Below are 21,810 nucleotides of genomic sequence, written 5' to 3' on the forward strand. Positions count from 1 at the left end.
GGGGGAGGGGGCTATATATTTTATAGGAAAATCTCTTAAACAGCCTTGTGGTGGGGGACACACCATTTTCTATAGGATAGTCTGTGAAAAAATAGTCAGAGTCCGGGGTATACTTGCACTGTCTGCTGCTGCTGCTCAATAGTCAGAGTCTGGGGTATACTTGCACTGTCTGCTACTGCTGCTCAATAGTCAGAGTCTGGGGTATACTTGCACTGTCTGCTGCTGCTGCTCAATAGTCAGAGTCCGGGGTATACTTGCACTGTCTGCTGCTGCTGCTCAATAGTCAGAGTCCGGGGTATACTTGCACTGTCTGCTGCTGCTGCTCAATAGTCAGAGTCCGGGGTATACTTGCACTGTCTGCTGCTGCTGCTCAATAGTCAGAGTCCGGGGTATACTTGCACTGTCTGCTGCTGCTGCTCAATAGTCAGAGTCCGGGGTATACTTGCACTGTCTGCTGCTGCTGCTCAATAGTCAGAGTCTGGGGTATACTTGCACTGTCTGCTGCTGCTGCTCAATAGTCAGAGTCTGGGGTATACTTGCACTGTCTGCTGCTGCTGCTCAATAGTCAGAGTCCGGGGTATACTTGCACTGTCTGCTGCTGCTGCTCAATAGTCAGAGTCCGGGGTATACTTGCACTGTCTGGTGCTGCTGCTCAATAGTCAGAGTCCGGGGTATACTTGCACTGTCTGCTGCTGCTGCTCAATAGTCAGAGTCCGGGGTATACTTGCACTGTCTGCTGCTGCTACTCAATAGTCAGAGTACGGGGTATACTTGCACTGTCTGCTGCTGCTGCTCAATAGTCAGAGTCCGGGGTATACTTGCACTGTCTGCTGCTCCTCAATAGTCAGAGTCCGGGGTATACTTGCACAGCCAGTGCCAGACAGCAAGGCAGTGCTAACATGCTACCGTTGGTTAGCTCAGTCATGTGGGTGGAGCTGTACCCAGGGAACAGAAACATCTGGCTAGCAAGTTAGCAAATGATTAATGTGAACAGCCCTAATAAGCTAGGACCAGCCAGTCTTTTCTAAAAACATGATCGAGAAACTCTTCTACAAAACTTGAAGATCCCTTAAGGACAGAACCCTCTTAAACTGCACCTTTCCATTTGCACCAGCTTGACCTGTGACCATACAATATGCTCCTCCTCCACCCTACAGTATTTCACTTCACATTTCTCCCTTATTCTATTATGCAACTTGTACATTAATATAATACATTTGTTTTCTTGCTCTGCCTTGCTAAATTGCATAGTTGTTTATTAGCCTTATGAAGACTGGCATTTTAAATAGCTGTTACATCAGGTAATAGAACTACAATTATTATTATTATTATTATTATTATTATTATTATTATTATTATTATTATTATTATTATTTTACTGCAAAGCAGAAGAATCAAGGGTTTTGGTTTTGTAAATTCATAACCGCAGCATCGTATTGACTTCATTTATGGCTCTGCAACGCACTGCTTCCCCAACAGGTGGAGCACTTTATCTGCAAGTTCCTATCCACTGCGCATACTACTGTGTTAGTGTTGCTTCTCCAATGGAACAGTAGAGTGACGTAGAGACTCCGCATGATTGAGAGACCCGAAGCTTTAAAACGCAACCCCCCCCCCCCCTCCCCCTCCCCCTCCCCCTCCCCCTCCCCCTCCAAGTCTTTATATATTTGTCTCGGGTAACTGCCACAGAGGTCCAGATGAGTGAGATACATGGAACAGGTTGCATATTGCGTTAACGCTAACGAATAAGAAAAGAGGGACTCCATGACTATTTATTTTGTTTAAATCTTAAGCAAGTGAATTAAAAGGTTGTTTTTTTTTTTTTTGCGAGGGATTCCTAGGCTGGCTCTTTAGTACATTATGTTTGATGTTTGAATTAGTTTTTTTTGTTTGTTTGTTTGCTTTTGTTACTTTTGTTTAAAATGAATAAACAAGGACACTGAAATAAATAACACATTTTAAAAATACAGAACATACTGAAATAAATAAAACATTTTAAAAAATGTGCATGCGTTCCATGGTAGTCTCGCCGAAGTATATGTATTATTAATTTATTTTACTGAAATAAAAACAAGAATTTAGTAACCGGCCTTGAGAGACTTTATTTTTTGAGAACTTGAGAGCAGCAAATAAGGCAGAGCAGAATGTCTCCCGAGGAACCATTTGTATTAAATCATGAAATTACCAACTTTGTCTTATCAAACTTTTCCGGGAGCGAAAGCATCAATCACTCAACGGCCGTGTTTGACGAATCCTGGTGGTACCCAGGGATTGCAATCACTGCTATTTATGGGCTCATCATTCTAGTAGGACTCGTCGGCAACATTACTCTGATCAAGATCTTCTGCACTGTGAAGTCAATGAGGAACGTTCCCAATCTGTTCATCTCGAGCCTGGCTTTGGGAGACCTGCTATTGCTGGTGACCTGCGCCCCCGTGGATGCTAGCAGGTACCTGGCGGACAAGTGGCTCTTCGGCAGAGTCGGCTGCAAACTCATTCCGTTCATTCAGCTCACCTCAGTGGGGGTGTCCGTTTTCACTCTTACTGCGCTGTCTGCAGACAGGTACGAGTTAGATGAAGTTCAAATCGTTTTGTTAATATTAAATCGTGTGTTAATATTTGGTAGCCTACCGTGCTGTACTATAGGCTACACCAGGACAAAGTCCGGCTAACGGTAGCCTATTCTTTTTTCAATAAGGTGGGGTACTTAGAATAGATGTGTGAATAGATGTAACTGAAGTGAGAGGCTTGTTTATACTAGCCTACCTTTGTTTTTCTAGCAGTTTGGACTCTACGGGCTATACAAAATGTACTGTCCAAAATAAGGCATCTTTAATACAACAGTAAAACAGTTTAGGTTGGTAACGTCAAATGTGCTTATTTTTATTGTTAAATATATATTTTGTAATAAGTAATATGTCCGGTTAATTTCCCCATCCCTATGATTTCAATCAAACCTGGAGTAGAGGGCTGAATCCACCTGGCAGGTTTGTCCAGGTACAACAGGGTTTTTATGCTAGGTTGTTTTTTGGATAATAATAATAATAATAATAATAATAATAATAATAATAATAATAATAATAATGTATTTATCTTGCTCTTAATTGTATTATTACTTGTACTGTGATTCTTGAAGTGTATTTGTTTACGACTGTAAGTCGCCCTGGATAAGGGCGTCTGCTAAGAAATAAATAATAATAATAATAATAATAATAATAATAATAATAATAATAATAATAATAATAATAATAATAATAATAACAGCAGTAATAAAACAAACTGTACAAACTGAGATAATCATGATCATTTTTTAAATCTCTTGACAGCCTCTCTCTCTCTATATAGATAGATAGATAGATAGACAGATAGATAGATAGATAGATAGATAGATAGATAAGTTTCAAGTAACCAGTTTTTTTTCTATGGGAATTAAGGATATAATACATATAATGACTTTCCTTGACGACTAGGAAATAAGTTATTTCGTAACTTACTACATGCTTTTTAATGTTTATTGGGATGTAAAAAAAGACCCCTTTGCCAGGTTTAATTTTACTGCAGTTTAATTATTTGTTGTTTATTTGTCTTTGTAAGAGAAATCTACAGAATCATACAAATAGCTCCCAGTAATGTAAACTGGTATGCTATGGTGTTTACTGTTGGTGTAACCCACAATGTATTAATTGAAACAAAATACAAAGCTGTTTTAAGCATTTTCTGCTGTAATGTCAAATATGTCCATATATCATTTGTTGTCTTAAGTATACAATTTTAGGGTGTGGTTTGCATTAAGGAGAGTTTGCATTTAAGAGAGAGGCAGATAGTGTACATAGATAAAAACAATTTATCCTTTTTCTTTTGCTGAATATAGCAACTGAGTTGGGGGGGGGGGGGTATTTGAAATGACACATTCAATAATGTGCAGAAAATTATAATGTTGTTTTCATTATTAATAAAAAGTACAGTGCAGTAATGTATCAGGCTCTATCAACATGTATCCCAAAAAAGATCAAAGTGAAGGTGTGGAAAAACAGTGCCTGTAGGACATGAAAAGGAGGCAATGGTACTAGATTGAATTTGTGCATACTACAGGTCTGGAAAGGTAATTTGTGTGCAAAATGCTATAGTAAACCAGGCCTATTGCTGAATCTATACATAAAACGGTGATGTTATTGGTAGAGTATGTAGTCAGTTAAATTGTGACAGCATTTGCTGTTTGCTGGTCACTGTGACAGCTTGACAATGGAACCAGGGCTTGCCAAAAAGTTTTTCCATTGAGGGTCCATGCAGGACTCCAATGCAAGATGTATACGTGACAATGTTTTCCAGTTCTCCATAGCGGGAACTACAGTGCAACAGAGTTTGAGCAACATTCTGAAGCTTGAACCTCACACAACGCAGCTGCATTACCTGTATGACTTAAAACACATATATATAATAATGTGTGGTGGGGCTGCCCATGGCAGATGGACAGACAGTAAAAAAAAATGTAGGTTGTCTCTAAGCTATCCATGAACATGAGCTACTCAAGGGAGAAAATGAGCTGGATCTCTTTACGGAGGGTGCATTTGGCTTTGTGTAATGGAGCAGGCTGTTATTTATCCCGTTAGTGATGAATGTTTGTGAAAGTTGAAATACTTGTTATAAGGAAACTCTACTGGGGGTCATTGGTTACATGGTTAAAATCTCACCTGAAAAATGTTTTGTAAAGGATTTTTTTTTTTAAAGCCCCTTTTGATTAATTAAATCATGTTTGTAGTTTTCAGCAAAGAGGGTTTACGGTTTACCCTAATTTTCCAAAGTACTGTTCAATAAGAGAACATTCCTGAAAACAGTCCGTACTTTTTTGTGAATTTTGTGAATTAAAGGATATTAGGAAATTAAATAGTAAGAAAATGATGGTATAACATATTTGTTTAACTGTATATGCAGTACCCTGACAATTTTAATTTTCACAATGCACTGCACCATAGAAACAGACCCAGCAAACCTCCTCACTGGGGAGGTTGGGATTGGCAGGTCACCATCTTATAATTAAGTGTAAGCTAAAAATTATTTTAAACAATTAACCGACTGCAGTACAAGACGATCAAATAGGGAATACATTTTCTACGGATGGGAAATCAACCCTTTAGGCCACTTTGTTACCACAATAAATATATGTTGAGAACATATTCAAAAACACAATAATCTGTGAATGTTCTTAAAGAGAGAACTCTGCAGACGGGTTAAAAAAAAAACTCTAATGTTAATATTTAAATAAAAACTGTAATGATATCTATTAAATTGTATTGTATTATCTAAAAAAAACAAAAAAAAAAACTATTGTTCTATGTGACACTGTCCCCTGGAAAAATATATGCCGTTGTGAGTTTACATTGCAGAATAAATATGTAGATCTACTGTTTTATTAAAATTCTCTGTAGGTAGTCTTTTTAAAACAGTTCTTTTTGAAAGCACACATCACTTTAATTGCGAGATAAGCGGCTCAACTGATTTTTTTCAGTGCCGTCCTTCCTCCTCCTGCAGCTTCCATCTGCGAGAAGCCATCTTTTGTAACTGCCATAACTTGTCTCCACTGTTGCATACTGATTTGCAAGAAGGAGAGAGGAATTATTTAAATAGAAACAAACACTAAATTGATGACATAAAAAAGTCTTTTCAGCTTGTGCTCATCCTAATTATAACAATTTACATGCCATCCAGAAGAGAGAATTTACTGTACTGAATAAAGGGGTCTATTCACAAAGGTTTAACACCTGTCGAAATGAGAAAACAGTACATGATCGGATTTCGTCCACAACCGCCTATTTAACGGCAGTTGCTATTCATAAGAGATAATTGAGGTGCGTCGATAAGCCCCAACGATTTTCGTCTATGAAGGCATGTTTTTAACGAATTGAGAGAAAGGTTAACGATGACCTCATTAGCATAAAGCTTTCATCAGTTCTGAGCGTCAACCTGCTATTCAATAAACTTTCACTAATTTATAAACATAAACTCGCCCCTGATTGATTCCCTGCTTTAAGCGGGGTTTTATTATTATATAGTAGTAATTGGTAAATCAGACCCTGACGTTGACATAGATTACACCGTGTAACAATTATTATTTTTTTTTTGGTTCCTGGGTAGTAAGTGTTATTTCCTAATTGCTTATGCCTCAAAAGTATAGAAAATGGCTATTATTCCCCACAAACTTTGCTTTTGTGACCAGGACAGTGATATTTTGAAATTTACCTATTTTCCAGAACATTCCAGATAGATTCAGTGCTGAGTAAACTTGGAGTAACTTCTAGAACTTTCTAGAACTTTCCAGTAATATAAATAGTAGTATAAATACAGGGGCCTTAAGCCCACCAGTTCAGTTTAGTTCCAGCTGCCTAAATGGATACATATCTGCATTTTTCTGAGATGGCATCAAGAGGCTGCAAGCATCCGGCAGACGCATTTTGCTAAAGATCGTAAATTTTGCTGAAAAAATATATCATATATGAAAAATGTTGCGAGAATCTCTTACACATTAGTCATGGGTGAAATAAATGTATTTTTGTAGGATGGTACAGAGGGGAAAAGAGAGCCATGAAGTTCGCTATCCCAAGAATTTGGCGGGAACCCACTGACCACTCAAGCAACTGCTACTTCTGCATGGTGGACCCTTCCAAGCGGACCGAGTTCTCTGTGGGGAGGAACGTCAAGTGGGAGCCACTGGTGGACCCCCGGAAGGTGCTGATGCCACCACTGCACATCAAATTGGGCCTTATGAAACAATTTGTCAGAGCTCTAGATAAGGAGTCGGCAGCCTTCAAGTACCTTCAAGACTTCTTCCCTAAGCTGTCTGAGTCAAAGGTCAAAGCCGGTGTCTTCGTCGGACCACAGATAAAGAAGATCCTGGAGTGCAATGAATTCCCCAAGAAGCTCACTAGTAAGGAGAAAGCGGCTTGGAACAGCTTTGTCGCAGTGGTTTGGGGCTTCCTGGGCAATCACAAGGCCGAAAACTATGTGGAGCTGGTTGAGACTCTGGTGAAGAACTACGGCACAATGGGCTGTAGGATGTCCCTCAAAGTCCATATCCTTGATGCTCATCTTGATAAATTCAAGGAGAACATGGGAGCGTACTCGGAGGAGCAAGGCGAGCGCTTCCACCAGGATATACTGGACTTTGAACGCCGCTACCAAGGACAGTATAACGAGAACATGATGGGAGACTACATTTGGGGGCTGATTCGTGAAAGTGATTTACAGTATAATCGTAAATCTCGAAAAACTACTCACTTCTAAATCTTTTGTAGTCATTTTTGTATTACTTTAGTATAAATACATGTTAATTTGGATTCATAAGTTGTTTTTTTCTGACTTTATGTGAACGAAAAGACACAGATTCGCCCGTTTTCTCATTGGAAATAGGTACATTTCAAAATATCACTGTCCTGGTCACAAAAGCAAAGTTTGTGGGGAATAATAGCCATTTTCTATACTTTTGAGGCATAAGCAATTAGGAAATAACACTTACTACCCAGGAACAAAAATTGTGTTACATAGTGGAGTTAAAATGCTTTAAAAAAAAGTGTAAAATCTGACGAATTTCCAGTGTAAACATAATGGTAAATGATTAAAAAAAAAAAAAAAAAAAAAAGAAATCCCACTGTCCAAAGGAGAGAAAAATATGGTTTGAAAACTAGGTAAACACCATGGCCTATTCACATGGAAATAATGATCTCTCTCTTTTTTTTTTTTTTTAAATGTGCTGTTGGGGTTACCATTTATAAATTACTTAGTCCCAGCTTCTAGCGAATACAGCAGTCCCTGCCAGTGCCGCGGCTGCAGAGATGAATTTCACTTTTTGTTGTCATATTTTAATCAAAACTGTACATGACTTTGCATTGCCACTTACACTTAGATATGCATTATCTTCAGTGAATTCTAAAAACATTTAGAGATCGCCTTTCCACAGCGACACATCTGAGGTTTGCATCTCCGTACTTGAAAATGTAGAATATCTCTTTCATACACCTATGTGGAATTATTATTAATTGATTTACCACGTCGCAACATTTCGCCAACGTAGATTCTCTTACATACATTACCAAGCCCTACCTAAAACACGACACGCACCTCATTCTTCACCGTGAAAACTGTCTATTTTGTGTACTTTTACCCTGCACTTAAATCCAATGAAGTTATGTGTACCGGTCCAGTTTCCTGATGTGATTATAAGCTTGTTTCAATTTAAAAAAGAAAACTGGACAGCATTTATTGATTGACACTTAACAGCAGCCAATAACCACTCTGTGCTCTCCTCATTGATTGGTAAATATGGGCATCAGGGGCGGGTTTTGTATCCCAGGCGATCTCAACTGGTATTGTTAAGCGAGTGCTATCCACAATGCATTAAAAAAAAATTAAAAAAAGTCTACAGTAATTACTGCAGTAGATCGTGTACAATAATTTGGATAGTGCATTGCTTCAAAACGAAAAGGTTTTTTGTGTGTTTTTTTTTTCTAAAACAGCGGCACATGACAACGTAGTAATGTTAAATATTCGCTTAAGACAGATGGCTACAGTTGGGTCTGATTTAAAACAAAATAAAGCAGGTTACTCTTGATCTCTGCATCATCATCCTGTATTTGTTCACAGATGCGTATTCTCAGTAACTTTTAGAAGCAACGAACATTACATTCTTGACAGTAAGTTTATATATACAATACGTTTTTAATTTCATGGAATATTTGATTTCATTAAAATATTATCGATTTGTTATCGTGGGGTCCCAGTCGATAGACGATTAGATTATTATCATTATCGTTACAAGCATAATAATAATAATAATAATAATAATAATAGTTGAGAATTTGTAAGATTAACATTTAAAGTTTTCAAAATGATGATGATGATGATGATTATTACACAAATAAGAGCTTGCTGTACTTTATGGAAAGACCTACAATAAACTTAGCTGGACTATATCCAGTCTTTTTATACAATATTTTTATTGGGTGATTACATGATTTTAAAGTTTGGGTAGTGTTTAAAACATTTATTTTTATATCCAGCAAAACTTTTTTTTTAAATATACGATTCCCTGTGTGTGTACTTAGTTATCTTCTAAGCAAGGAAACACAGGTAATTTTTACCACTGATATTGAATGGAAGGATTATTTATTTATGTATGCTGTCACTTTAGACAGTCTGTTCAGATTGCAAGAAGCGAGTACTGAATTAAAACTAAGTGCTGGATTTACATTGAATCCTTAGTGAAAAGCAGGGTTATTGTCAGACTCGTCAATGCTTTGTGGAACTGCCTGCTACTGGGAGACATGCAGTGTAATAATGTGAAACTGGCTCAGTTTTACTTTTACACGGAGATTATTTTGACATTACTTTCAACTGGTCCCTAAAAATAGGCCCTAAAAGTATGAATGTTGTATGTTGCTTTTTTAAGGGTACAGTATATAGACCATTTTCCATTTATTTCAGTTAAATAGAGACTATATCTTGTAATTGTATGTCTTGTATTTCCATATGCCTTTAATTAAGTGGTACAAAAAGGCTTTATGTGTGTATGTGTGTGATTCAGACTGCCTTTATATATATATACAATTATACAAAGTTAATTTAAACATCACATGGCATACATCATTTAAGATGACTGGTATTTCATTCCCATGCCTTTTTTATTACATAAAAATAAAACAAAAAACCCAGCCAATTACTGATTGTTCTCTCTGTTACGAACTGAACAGCTTTTCAAGGAGATTGTATTGTGTTCACATATTGAACTCATTTTGAAGTCTTAATTTCTTCAGAGATTCAAGATTCCTAACTTGTTCACTAGTGCACTGGGCACTTTTTATTTTTTTTAATACTGCATTACACATCAGTTGTCAACATTAGGGTTTTATTATAGATTACACAAAGTAGGATTTCTGTGTATTTTGCCCTGCGCAATTACATACCGGCCCACACCGGCTTCTTCAAGTTCTGAAGGGGAAATTTGCATTGGCTGTCTCTCACAAGCCTAAAGCAAAGTAGCATAGAAAATAGATTAAAATTCCAATCTTCCTTGGTTTCTTAGTTTGCTTTAATTGCTGTATGTGATTTCTTCCCCAGCACATTAAATGAAATAAAGACAGATTACAGTACTTAATACAAGACAACTGCCCCTGCTGTGCAAGTACTTCTCTGTAGGAATATACCATCTGTACAGTATGCCAATCCAGTAATTCTAATGTACCTTAGCCAATCAATTACTTCTGTTTTATTAAGTTTAAAGTACATTTGTATGAACCGCAGAAGCCCCGGCGACATAAAGAAAGCTACTGATTTATGACTCGCATTAAAACACACAAAAAGAACAAAATCAAGAGTGGTATATATTGGCAATGTCGAGAAAATGGATCTGAAACAAGTTTACTACAAATGATTGTTATACACTACATCATTATTTGAATTATATGACTAGTACAAAATGTGCCAGTATAAAATATTTTAGTTAAAATGAATGTTGTATGTGTGATTTTATTTTACAGCAAGACCTTACAAGTAGTGAATACACACATCTCATTTTGTATCCGAATACATGTCGTTCGAATATTCGGATATTTGTCCTAGCACTAATATATATTATAAATAGTAGATACTTTGGAAATATATTTAATTTAGTATAATTTTATTTTAAAATCATTTTAATTTAGTCTAATTTTATTTTAAAATCATACCAGAGGCTATTTTATTTACTTAGTTAAGTAGCAACTGATTCACACTGCCTTTATCTTGTTTATTGTTCACTTAAATCCCATCACTGTGAGCTGTGTGATTTTTGTTTTACACACAAATCTGATTTATCCTACATGTGTGGATGTTTCAAAGCCTGTTATTTTTCATTTTTAAACAGCCAGCTTCTGAATTAACAATACAAGCCATCTAAGCAAATAAAAAAAAAAAAATGTAAGCACTTACAGCATATATCCTGTATGTATCATGTGTAATTCTAGCATATTTCAATAAAGGCCTGAATGTCAAACTGGGTGTGTGCGTGTTACAAGGCACATACTGTAAAGCAAGTTTCAAGATTTTAAAGTTAGGGGGGATGTGTGGATAATAATGGCTGACTTTGGACCTGATTGGCTGTGATGATCTGTGATTTTTTAAAATTAAATTAACCGTTTTGCAGCTCTCATGTTATAAAATAAAAACTGCTGCTATGAACCGGAACCCAATTGTCTTCTGGTACTGAATTTTAAAAACTGTGCTCCAGTTATTAAAAAAGAAAAACAAACATAAAATGTGTTTTTTTTTGTTTTTTTCAGGTACAAAGCTATTGTCCGACCCATGGATATCCAGACCTCCCATGCCACTGCAAAAATATGCATCAGAGCTGCTTTCATATGGATGTTCTCCATGACTCTTGCCATCCCTGAGGCAATCTTTTCAGACCTTCACACCTTCTATGTCCCAGAAACCAATAAAACATTCATTACCTGTGCCCCATACCCTCACTCAGACCTGCACCCCAAAATCCATTCCACGGTCTCATTCCTTATTTTCTATGTCATTCCTCTTGTCATCATTTCAGTATATTATTATTTCATTGCCAAGAACCTGATCAAGAGTGCGTCTAACATGCCTGTGGAAGGCAACATACATGTGAAGAGACAGGTGAGTTGTCTTGTGTGATCTGGGAATGGGTCTGAAAAGCCAAGATAGAAAAGCCCTCGATAATCTGAACCCTTGCAGTCCCAAGTGACCCGTTATCTGAACCATGCTCTCATAATAGGAGGCTGTGTGGTCCAGTGGTTAAAAAGACTACTGTAGCACAGACTAACAGACTAATCTGAAAAATAGCGCCTCCCCTCCAAATGGGCTACCTCAATTGAACAAGAGGTAGGTCATTTGAAGAGGCAATGACCCGTGTTGGCTAAGTGTCTTGACTTTATATTATATTATTATTATATGACGGATAAAACCAAATATACATAATGAAAAGGATATAATGAACCAAGTTTATAATTATATGATGAATACAAACAAGTGTACATAATGAAATAGCCTATATTGAGCTATAATTGCATCTTCAGGGAGATTAAAAAGGGTAATGCAGACCCTAAATACTCTCCCTTCTTCTCAGTTCTCTCCCTCTGTTTCTGGGTTGTTCAGGAAGCTTAGGAGCCTGTACTCTCCGTCATAAGAAATGCCCCTGAAAATCACAATATCACAAATTTCACGGAAATCATGTATTTGACTGCTTACTGTGAAAAATATGCATTTTATTTTCCTTATAGTATTTTACATTACTGTACTCTTCACCTCCACACATGATTCCATACTTTTATCAAGTAGAAGCAGCACTACAGTAGTAATTTTTATGCTTCAGGTGTAACCAAAATACCTATTTTTTCTTCTTTCATTACAGATTGAGTCCAGAAAGAGGCTAGCAAAAACAGTGCTGGTATTTGTAGGCCTATTTGCATTTTGCTGGCTGCCCAATCACGTCATCTACTTGTATCGTTCATACCACTACTCAGAAGTGGATACTTCTATGCTGCACTACATAACCAGCATCTGTGCCCGAATCCTGGCATTCGCTAATTCTTGTGTCAACCCCTTCGCCCTTTACCTGTTGAGTAAAAGCTTTCAAAAACAATTTAACAACCAGCTGTGCTGCTGCAGAGCAAGGCTGCTCATCCGAACCCAGAGCATGGGCAGGAGCACCACCAGAATGACCTCGCTTAAATCTACCAACCATTCCGCTGCCAGCTTCAGTCTCATCAATGGAAACCACATATGTCACGAAGACTGTGTATAGCAGCTCTGAACAGGAAGTGTGTCATGAGCACAATGGTAGTAGGTTTTGAGTGACAGTACTGTACCTGGTTACAACAGAATGGGTTGATGATGCTTGACAATGTTCCATTAAAATGGGTAGATAACAATCTCATACGATAGGAACAGGGCCCTATTCACAAAGCTTTAACTAATGTGCGACTTACCTTGTAACAGTACAACCATGTGTTTGCAAGGGAAATAGTATAGTCAGTAGAGCGCAGGTTTCCTGATGTTCGCTGTGAATTCCGAAGGAAGTATTTTATTTACTCTGGTTGAGCTCCTTGGTGTAAAGTGGCAATCAGAGGACACCCACTGACCTTCAGTTCTCCTAAGCTGGGGAGTTGCTGCACAGGGGGTTAAATAAAATAAAATAAAACTCCTCTAAAACACACTCTAAGCCTTTGTGAATTAGGCCCATTATGTATTTCCATTCTCTTTTAAACAACATATTTTTTATAAAGTTATACTTGTAGACCACATGTAAGGAATTGTAGATAAGGGATTGTAGGTATGAAATATTTCAAGAAAACTTGCTGCTATTAAAGATAGCTGCCGTTTATAACGCTGGTGGGACAGTAGCCAAGAAATACTTTCCATTTGCTTCGTCAAATGCTTGGTTACTGAACCTGGAAAGACAGAAAGTAGCAGAAAAATTGCTGAAAAATTTGCAGTTGGAAAGACGTAAATACAGAACATTTTGAAATGGAAAGTAGAACTGGGCATATTAATTGCTTTCACAAAATAATTTATTTGTAAATATATTATCTAAATGTAATTCAATGACAGTACTTCCTTTTGTTCACATTCCATCTTGGAGTCTTTTACAGTGTATTTTAAACATACATTCAGAATTACAGGAAGGCATGTCAGAGACACATAGAAAATATATGGGCCCTCTTTTAAGAGACCACCTGTGTTAAGAGGCCACTATTTGACTGTCCCTTGACTGGTCTCTGAATACAGGTTTGGCTGTATATATATATACACACACACAAGGTTGGTGAAACAGATATTGTATATGTGTACAGATATGTACACATATGTGTACAATTCTATGACTAGACTAAACTAAATGTGCACCATTCTTGTAGGATATGTAGAAAATGGCTTATATCCAGTTGTGGTGAATATGGTTAGAATGTTTGAAGGACAAATAACAAGACAACTGAGATGATCAATATCGGGATATGAAGAGGTCTCCTATATCTGGGGATGTAAGAGATATAATCCCTTAGGTATGCATGTATGTGAAACTTACCTAGAGTGTGGATATTCTTTACCTTGTTAATGAGAGTGTAAGGGTTAGGGTTAGGGTTAGGGTTAGGGTTAGATATATGAAGATATATGGAGGGACATATCCATATATCTAGGTTGTGTTAATCTACCTTTCCATGATAATATGATTGTGTAGGTATTTACAGTCTGTTACTAAGACAGTTGCTTATTATTAAAACTGGTTAAGTAACAAACAAGAATCAACAAATGTGTACACAGGGTCCCTTGAATTAAGACACTGGTTTTGATGTTCCTTTTAGAAAAAAAAGACTCAAGCTTAATTTGCTTAAATGGTTGTATCTGTACTAAACTCTTGGGAAGTAACATAGCAACACATCGAAACCATGTTAAAATGGGGTTTCCACTTGAATTACCAAGTTTATGAAATGTTTCTGAAGGAATTACATGAGCGTGTGAACTTATTCTGCTGTCAGCATTTTATCAGCTAAGCTTTTCCTATGGGATAATTATTTTCTTTTCATACACCATTTAGACAACAATATTGAACTTACATGCGTGATCTAGCAGACATAAACAGTTAGAATTAACTGACAAACCTATAGTCTGGACATCGACGGTTCGAGTCCAGGCTATTCCTATGCCGACTGAGGACGGGAGCTTCCAGGGGGCGGCGCTCAATTGGCCGAGCACCGCCTGGGGGGAGGGAGGGTTAGGTTGGCCAGGATGTCCTTGGCTCACCACGCACCAGCGACCCCTGTGGTCTGGCCGGGTGCCTGCGGGCTTGCCTGTAAGCTTCCCAGAGCTGCGTTGTCCTTCGATACTGTAGCTCTGAGGTGGCTGCATGGTGAGCCTACAGTGTGTAAAGAAGTGGGTGGCTGACGGCACACGATTTGGAGGATGACGTGTGTTTGTCTTCGCCCCTCCCGAGTCAGTGCAGGGGTGGTAGCAGTGAGTTGAGCCTAAAAATAATTGGACATTCTAAATTGGGGAGAAAATAACAAAAAACTAATTGGCGACTACTAAATAATAATAATAAAAAATACATAATAAATAATAATTAACTGACAATGACGTTGCCCTGATTTCAGCTCAATTAGGCCCTGACCCAAGTCATTTGTGACAGCATATGTTGGGAAAGTGTGAAAATAGGATATTTATAAACAAATCACATCGGTTCACAATAGGCAGTACTTTGAAAGCCAGTATACATTACCTGAACCCTACTTGTAAACAAAAGGGATTATTTAAAGACTTCTGTGTACAAACAAATGTAAGGCACATCGGATTTGTTACAGAATTACCATGAGCAACCCTCTTTACATTTAAGGTTGTATTACTAAAAATGTATTTGAGGTAGATAATGAACTGTTTCAAAACTAGTACGACTCTCAGGGAGTTTAGAAAGCCTGTTTACATTGTCTTGTGAACTTTAGGTTTGGCCATTAAAATATACAGTTAATATTTAAATGATAATACAGAATACCTTTTACAAGGCACAGACTAATTTGGACTAAAAGACTATGTATAGCATTACTAATACAAAATATTAGTGGCCCTTCCTACCAACTGTGAGCAGCAGACATGCAAGAGACATTTAACCAAGAGTGAATCATTAAGTGAATTAACACTCTTAATTGCTTTTGACATTTGTTATAATTCCCATAAATGTTTCCTTCTGGTAAAATTCAATTAGACACACACAAATTAAACAATTTGTGTTAATAATTAGTTATTTAGTAGAATAAATAGAATAAATTTTTGTATTTATTTATTGTCCTTGTTATACAGAGAGGCTTACTGTCTGCACACAAGCAGTTTTTCCTCTCCCATGTTAATGTAGAGGCAGACTAGATGCAAAACAGCTAGAACCTGACTTGCTGCACATTGGGGTTCTGAAGCTTTTATTAAAGAACAGAATTTAAACATATATATTTTTATTTTATTTTAATCTAATTTAAGCAGTTAAAAAGATGTCTAGATTTCTTAGTTCCAAATGCACAGTTGACACAACAGGCACTGAGCCTCCAGGCAATATATTCAGGCACTGGCTCGCTTGGTTGTCTAATAGAAAGTGTTGCAAGGAGATACTGTAAGTACTGTCTTGAGCAGCAGCAGAAATTGTAAACTAGGGGGACAGTCTGCTAAGAAACATTTTTTTTTTGTGCATTGTAAATTTATCAGAAATAAGAGATATGTGTGTACGTTTTCTTATGATGTGTAGTTTGTTCTATTGTTAAAACTACAACATGCTGGACAGAAAGACGTTTTGTATTTAAATGCTGTGAAACACAAAATGAATTTTCTTACTATGATGTAGCAGGAGTCTGTGACACATGGATGTACTTAGCGCAGCTTTAATGTGTAGTTAAAATATACAGGCTTCTATCTTCTGTGATTACTGTGAATGCATTCTGGCAGTAATGTAGTTTAGGTATCAATTTAATAGCCCATCTGGTTCAGGTTTTAAATGTTATTTGTACATTAAAGCATATTTGTTTCTTTTGGAGTGGCACTTCACGTTATCAGAAAGCAAATCTTTTAAGTAAGAGATTTTTTTTTCCCATATCATTTAATCCGGCCTACTTTTACCAGTCACATCCACATTATGCTTTCTGGGAGCTGAATTTATGATTGCAGGGTTTCCAAAGCTCTATACTTTGTCATACGTATGTACTGCAATCTGATCATTGCAATCAAAGTTAATAACCTTTGGTTAGTTTCATGGTAGAAAGTAAAGGTTTCTTGTGGGATGTTCAATCATTAATATGAACAAATGCATTTTTCAAGATTGGCGTGAGGTAGACAGAGGATCATGATGACAAATGTGTTTTTCAAGTTCACCCCCAATATTGTTCTATCTGATTGAGATCGGGGGGATTGTGGTACCTGACGTCTCTGTCATGATCCTCAAATCATTTGTGCACGTTTTTGGCATAGTCGGTGGATGCATTATCATCTTGAAAGTAGCCATTGCCATTAGCATTCAAGTTCAGCATTGTCTGTGGACTTGATCCACAACAATGCTTAAGTAAATGAAGCTTCACAGGTCCTAATAAAGTGGCCAGGCAGTGGACACAGTACTACATACTTCACTGAATTCCCATTACCTAGCATTCTGTTGCATGTGTATATCCATGGTGGTTAATGTAAAATATATATTTTTCTAAATATATATAAAAAATAAATAAAAAACATTTCGTTTGTGAGATTAAAATAAGCATATACTGAGTTTGTATGTAATATTAAAGAAAAGAATATATTTAATGTAGAGTATTATTAATTACAGTGTAATGCATCACACAACCATTTTAATAAAACCACAACTGTACCAAAATGTATTACAATGTTTATTTCGAAATGTTGTCTTTATGTGATTAAAATATTAATATACTAACTATTATGAAATGTTTTTGCCATATTTTATTTAGTTAATTATTTGTGGAATTTTAACAACATGTTGTCATTAAATTCATATATTGCTTGGAATTGCAAAAAAAGCTTTCTTCACAACAAACCCAACTATGTTCAATTGTGAATTATTAATATCTCTTCCTATACTGTCACACACTGCAATAGCACTTCATACCTTGTTGAAAGAGGTACAGTACAGTTTAATTAAACATTTCTCTATAAACAATACAATACTTTTTCATCTACAGTCATGGAAGTTAGTATTAAGTTGCCTAGAAACATCCCAATTCATTTTGTGCTATTCTTCACCCTTATACAAGTTTACCATTGTATTTTTGCACTTTTACCAATGCTTTTTCCATGGTAATACCATGTATTAACCATAATTTACCCTGGTTTACCATGTTTATTAATATGCTTGACCATACCTCACTGTTCTTTACATTGCTTCCCTATGCTTTACCATGCTTTCAATATGCTTTATTACACTTTGCTATGTTTTTACTATGGTAAACTTTTATAAGGGCAGCTTCTAGACTAAAATATAATATCCTAATTTAATGGAGTTTATGTGGTATTCCCAGCATTTGGACAATGACAGTGTATGGAGAGTAGAATTAGCCCCGAGGTTCCTCTCTAGGCTGATGGGAGCACCCTTGTGGTGGGGAGGCAGAAGGTTGGTGACCTTCCAAGGAACAGAGCCAAATATAAATGCTCAAGCTATGAGATAAATAGAGGCTCCTGTAACCCTTTCTCTTTTAACTTGACAAGGCTGTGTTCACTAAATTATTGGATATGAAAAAAAACCTTAATGGCCTCATTTGACAAACTGTTCTAGTTTCCCATTCTATGGCTGTGTCATATCTCTTGCAAAAGTTTACCATAGTGATAGAAAAGTGTAGTAAAACATAGTGAAAACCTGGTGAAGCATAGACAAGCAGTGTAAAGCCCAGATAAAAGCATATGGTAAAACTATACTGATGCAAATGTACTGTGGTAAACATTTATAAGGGATTCCTTGCTGCACAAACAGTAGGGGTCAGAGTGAGTGCATCATTTTTCATTGGTTCATTATGCTCATTGGTCATACTTTGCACATGCTAAAAGCAGAAATTGTGTACAGAAACTAAAACAGTAAAACAAATTGTATTTACTTACCAACCCAATTTATCAGTGATAAGCACTCGGTTTTTAGTTTCTTCCAATCTTTTTTCCCGAGATAACAGCTTGTTGGTTGAAGAGAGTGTCTGTACAAATTACAAAAGAAGATGAACTATCTGCAACTATAAATTGGTATATATGCTCATACTATAGTATACAAATATTAATTGGCCTTGAGGCTTATAGGGCTCAGTTATTGTCCAAAGGCTTGAGAAGGTTACCTTTCCAACCAAGGGGCAATATATTTCACCATAATGGGAAAACTCCAGTCATTATATATTTTTTATTAAATCTGTGATGAGAGAAGGCAATTGATTTATGACTATTGACTGCAGTAGAAATACCAGAGGGGCAATATTTCTTTTACATTAGGTTTATCAAGATACAGGGTGATTAGAAAGTAGCTTTACCACATCAATAATACTTACTTTCTAATCACCCTGTACTATACAAAATTTTTGCAACAGATATTATAATGCTTATTTATTTATGTGTTTATTTATTTATTTACCAGAGTTATATACCAGCTAAAGCGAAGCCCTTTTTATTTTGACTAACGACCTTGTGTAATTTTACAGTATTGTTCTCTATTTGTTGTGTCAAATTATAGTGTTTTTAAACAGACACAAATGAGCAGTGACATCAGATACTGTAAAGAGTTTGAATTATTTCGTTTCTCTGCTGGTCAAAAAAAAAAAAAATCAGCTAACAACATTATTGCTATGTTAGTGAATATAAAGAAAGAAAAAGAGGGTTTTAACTATTGCTTTTACCTAATACAGTATGCTCCAAGACTTGAAACTCAAAGTCACATACACTGTAAATATACTCAAAGGCATATGGTACATGATGTACACTTGTTTCAACTCTTTCAAAATTCTGTTCTTTTTAAGGTTATTTTGCACTTCTTTACACGTAAAGCTAAATTGAGTATGCTAACCATGTACTGTATGCTGGAAACTGATGAATCAAATTGTCTTTAATGAAATTTGTAGTGGTAGCATACACATGCCTTGTATTGGATTTGTGTGTGGTGCTTTATTTGATGTGTGGCCAAATCAATATAGATTCTGTAAGACAAAGAAAGTTACTTTATTGTTATCTACAACAAAGATTTGTATACAGTTCCACATCGAAAATAAACAAAATAATGGCAAATGCAATCAGATGGTTTCTCTTTTGCCTTTGAATCTTATTCTCATTAATTTGCCAAATGGCCACAAAACTAATCTGCACTTTGAAATAATTCCCTAAGCAGTGTTCTGAATTCCTGTAGTGCAATCATCAAAAAGCTGTTTGCATACAAAACTAATGATGGAATCATGCCTAGTTTACATGATGGTTACTGTCAAGCTTCAACCTGCAAACAATGTACAGTTATTCTTTATGGATTAGTTGGTAAATGCACATCATGATTTATATCCATTTACAAAAGCAATCTGTTGTCCGGTAAAATGGAAGTAAAAAGATCAAGTGTCAGATTTTGTAGGTGGTCTTGGTTAGATTATAACTGTTTGCACATCAGGAGAGGCAGTAACATTATGAAACCTAAAAATGTTAACCCTTTAAGGACCAAGCATTTTTCAGTGGGATGTTCCCCCAGGACCAGGTTATTATTATTTTTTACTCCCTTCCTATAAAAAATCACTGAATATATATATATATATATATATATATATATATATATATATATATATATATATATATATATATATATATTTTACAGATCATGTTGGTGTCTTTATTTTCAGAACACTCTGGGGAACATTATAATGTAATTCAGAAACCATAAAAACTTATTTTTTAAAATGTGAAGTCTTTTTTTATTATTATGTATTCCCCTTAGTGTTTTCAATGACATACTGTACATGTATAAAATGTGTTATTCTATGACCTGAGGGACCTTACAATACTTCCTGAAAGTTTTGTTGCAAAATATTAATCCACCCATCCATCCACCATCGATCTGCTTCTCCTGGTGAGGGCTGTGGTGGCAGCATGCTGAGTATGGAGGACCAGACTTCCCTTTCCCCAGCAACAGATTCCAGCTCATCCTGGGGGATTCCCAGGCGCTCCCAGGCAAACTGGGAGATGTAATTCCTCCAGCGTGTCCTGGGTCGGCCCCGAGGTCTCCGCCCAGTGAGGCGTGCCCGGAAGATCTCCAAAGGAAGCCTCCCGGGAGGCATCCTTACCAGGTGCCTGAACCACCTCAACTGGCTCCTCTCGATCCAGAGGAGCAACGGCTCTACTCCGAGGTTCTCCCGGATTGTCAAGCTCCTCACCCTTTCATGGAGAGTGACTCCAGCAACCCTGCGGAGAAACCTCATTTCAGCCGCTTGTAACTGTCAGCGAGTGAAATTCCATCCTTCCCCTGTCCAATGATATTTGTTTCCAACCTGTAAAACAAAGTATGGTGGCCCAGTAAGTCAATGCAATGGAGTGTGTTTTTATCATGTTACCTGATCACAGTCCCAGAGAGACACTTCAGTATGATCCTGTTTATTTTTTGTCGTACCTGTTTCCTCTGTTTGATATAAAATAAATGTTATTTTGATTTTATAATAACACTTAACTAAGACCTGACTCATCTAAGGAATGTCCAATAATTGAGTAGTTTTAGTAACTCGTATACATTGCTTGTTTTCAATGAACTTCCACGCCCCACCATTCAAGAACCAATCACTCAAAACACGCTTATAAAGGCATGAATCTCAATTTGTTTGACAAATTATTATTATTTATTTCTTAGCAGACACCCTTATCTAGGGCGACGTACAATTGTTACAAGATATCACATTATTTTTACATACAAATACACATTAAAGTTAATTATAAGAACTTAAAAAATGTATATTATATCTGACAGGTGAAACAAAGGTAAGACTAATCATTTCAGAAAAGAAAAACAGATAACTATTAGATAATGTTATATTAAATCACACTGCAACAGTTTTCTTATTGGTTGGTTCTTGATAATGTGCAGATTGAAAAATTTTGGGAAAAGCCTCAATTTGTATTTTGTTTTGTTTTATTTACTGATGGGGAACCAAAGCATCCACTCTGTGTTGTTGATATTGGTGAACTCTTGTCAAATAATTAGATGGTGCTGTCACATTTTTAGTGAGAAAACCGGTTGTAATGGGGTTGGTCTCTGGTGGTCCCTGCTGGAAACACTGGTAC

General features: G+C 36.5%; 1 protein-coding gene across 2 annotated transcripts; it reads left to right on the forward strand.

The window, feature by feature from the left end:
- Positions 1 to 1,712: 1,712 nt before the first annotated feature.
- On the forward strand, positions 1,713 to 19,779 carry grpr (gastrin-releasing peptide receptor). 2 transcript variants are annotated; one of them, XR_004663657.2, is made up of 4 exons: positions 1,713 to 2,563; positions 11,307 to 11,655; positions 12,410 to 13,593; positions 13,640 to 19,779. XR_004663657.2 is itself a non-coding variant. In XM_034011144.3 (3 exons), exons 1-3 carry the CDS (start codon positions 2,145 to 2,147, stop codon positions 12,800 to 12,802), a joined length of 1,161 nt encoding a protein of 386 aa, XP_033867035.1. In that variant the 5' UTR covers positions 1,713 to 2,144; the 3' UTR covers positions 12,803 to 19,779. The 2 variants fall into 2 exon arrangements, 1 of the variants encoding a protein (XP_033867035.1); XM_034011144.3 differs by having other exon boundaries at positions 12,410 to 19,779.
- Positions 19,780 to 21,810: the final 2,031 nt, after the last annotated feature.

The sequence above is a fragment of the Acipenser ruthenus genome, chromosome 8, assembly GCF_902713425.1.
Source record: "Acipenser ruthenus chromosome 8, fAciRut3.2 maternal haplotype, whole genome shotgun sequence".
Classification (NCBI taxonomy): Eukaryota; Metazoa; Chordata; class Actinopteri; order Acipenseriformes; family Acipenseridae; genus Acipenser; species Acipenser ruthenus.

Bases quoted from the DNA above. Each gene is read 5' to 3' on its own strand.
- grpr (XM_034011144.3), top strand. From the start codon at position 2,145: ATGTCTCCCGAGGAACCATTTGTATTAAATCATGAAATTACCAACTTT. The intron at 2,564-11,306 runs GTACGAGTTAGA...TGTTTTTTTCAG, and splicing joins ACTGCGCTGTCTGCAGACAG to GTACAAAGCTATTGTCCGAC. The intron at 11,656-12,409 runs GTGAGTTGTCTT...CTTTCATTACAG, and splicing joins ACATACATGTGAAGAGACAG to ATTGAGTCCAGAAAGAGGCT.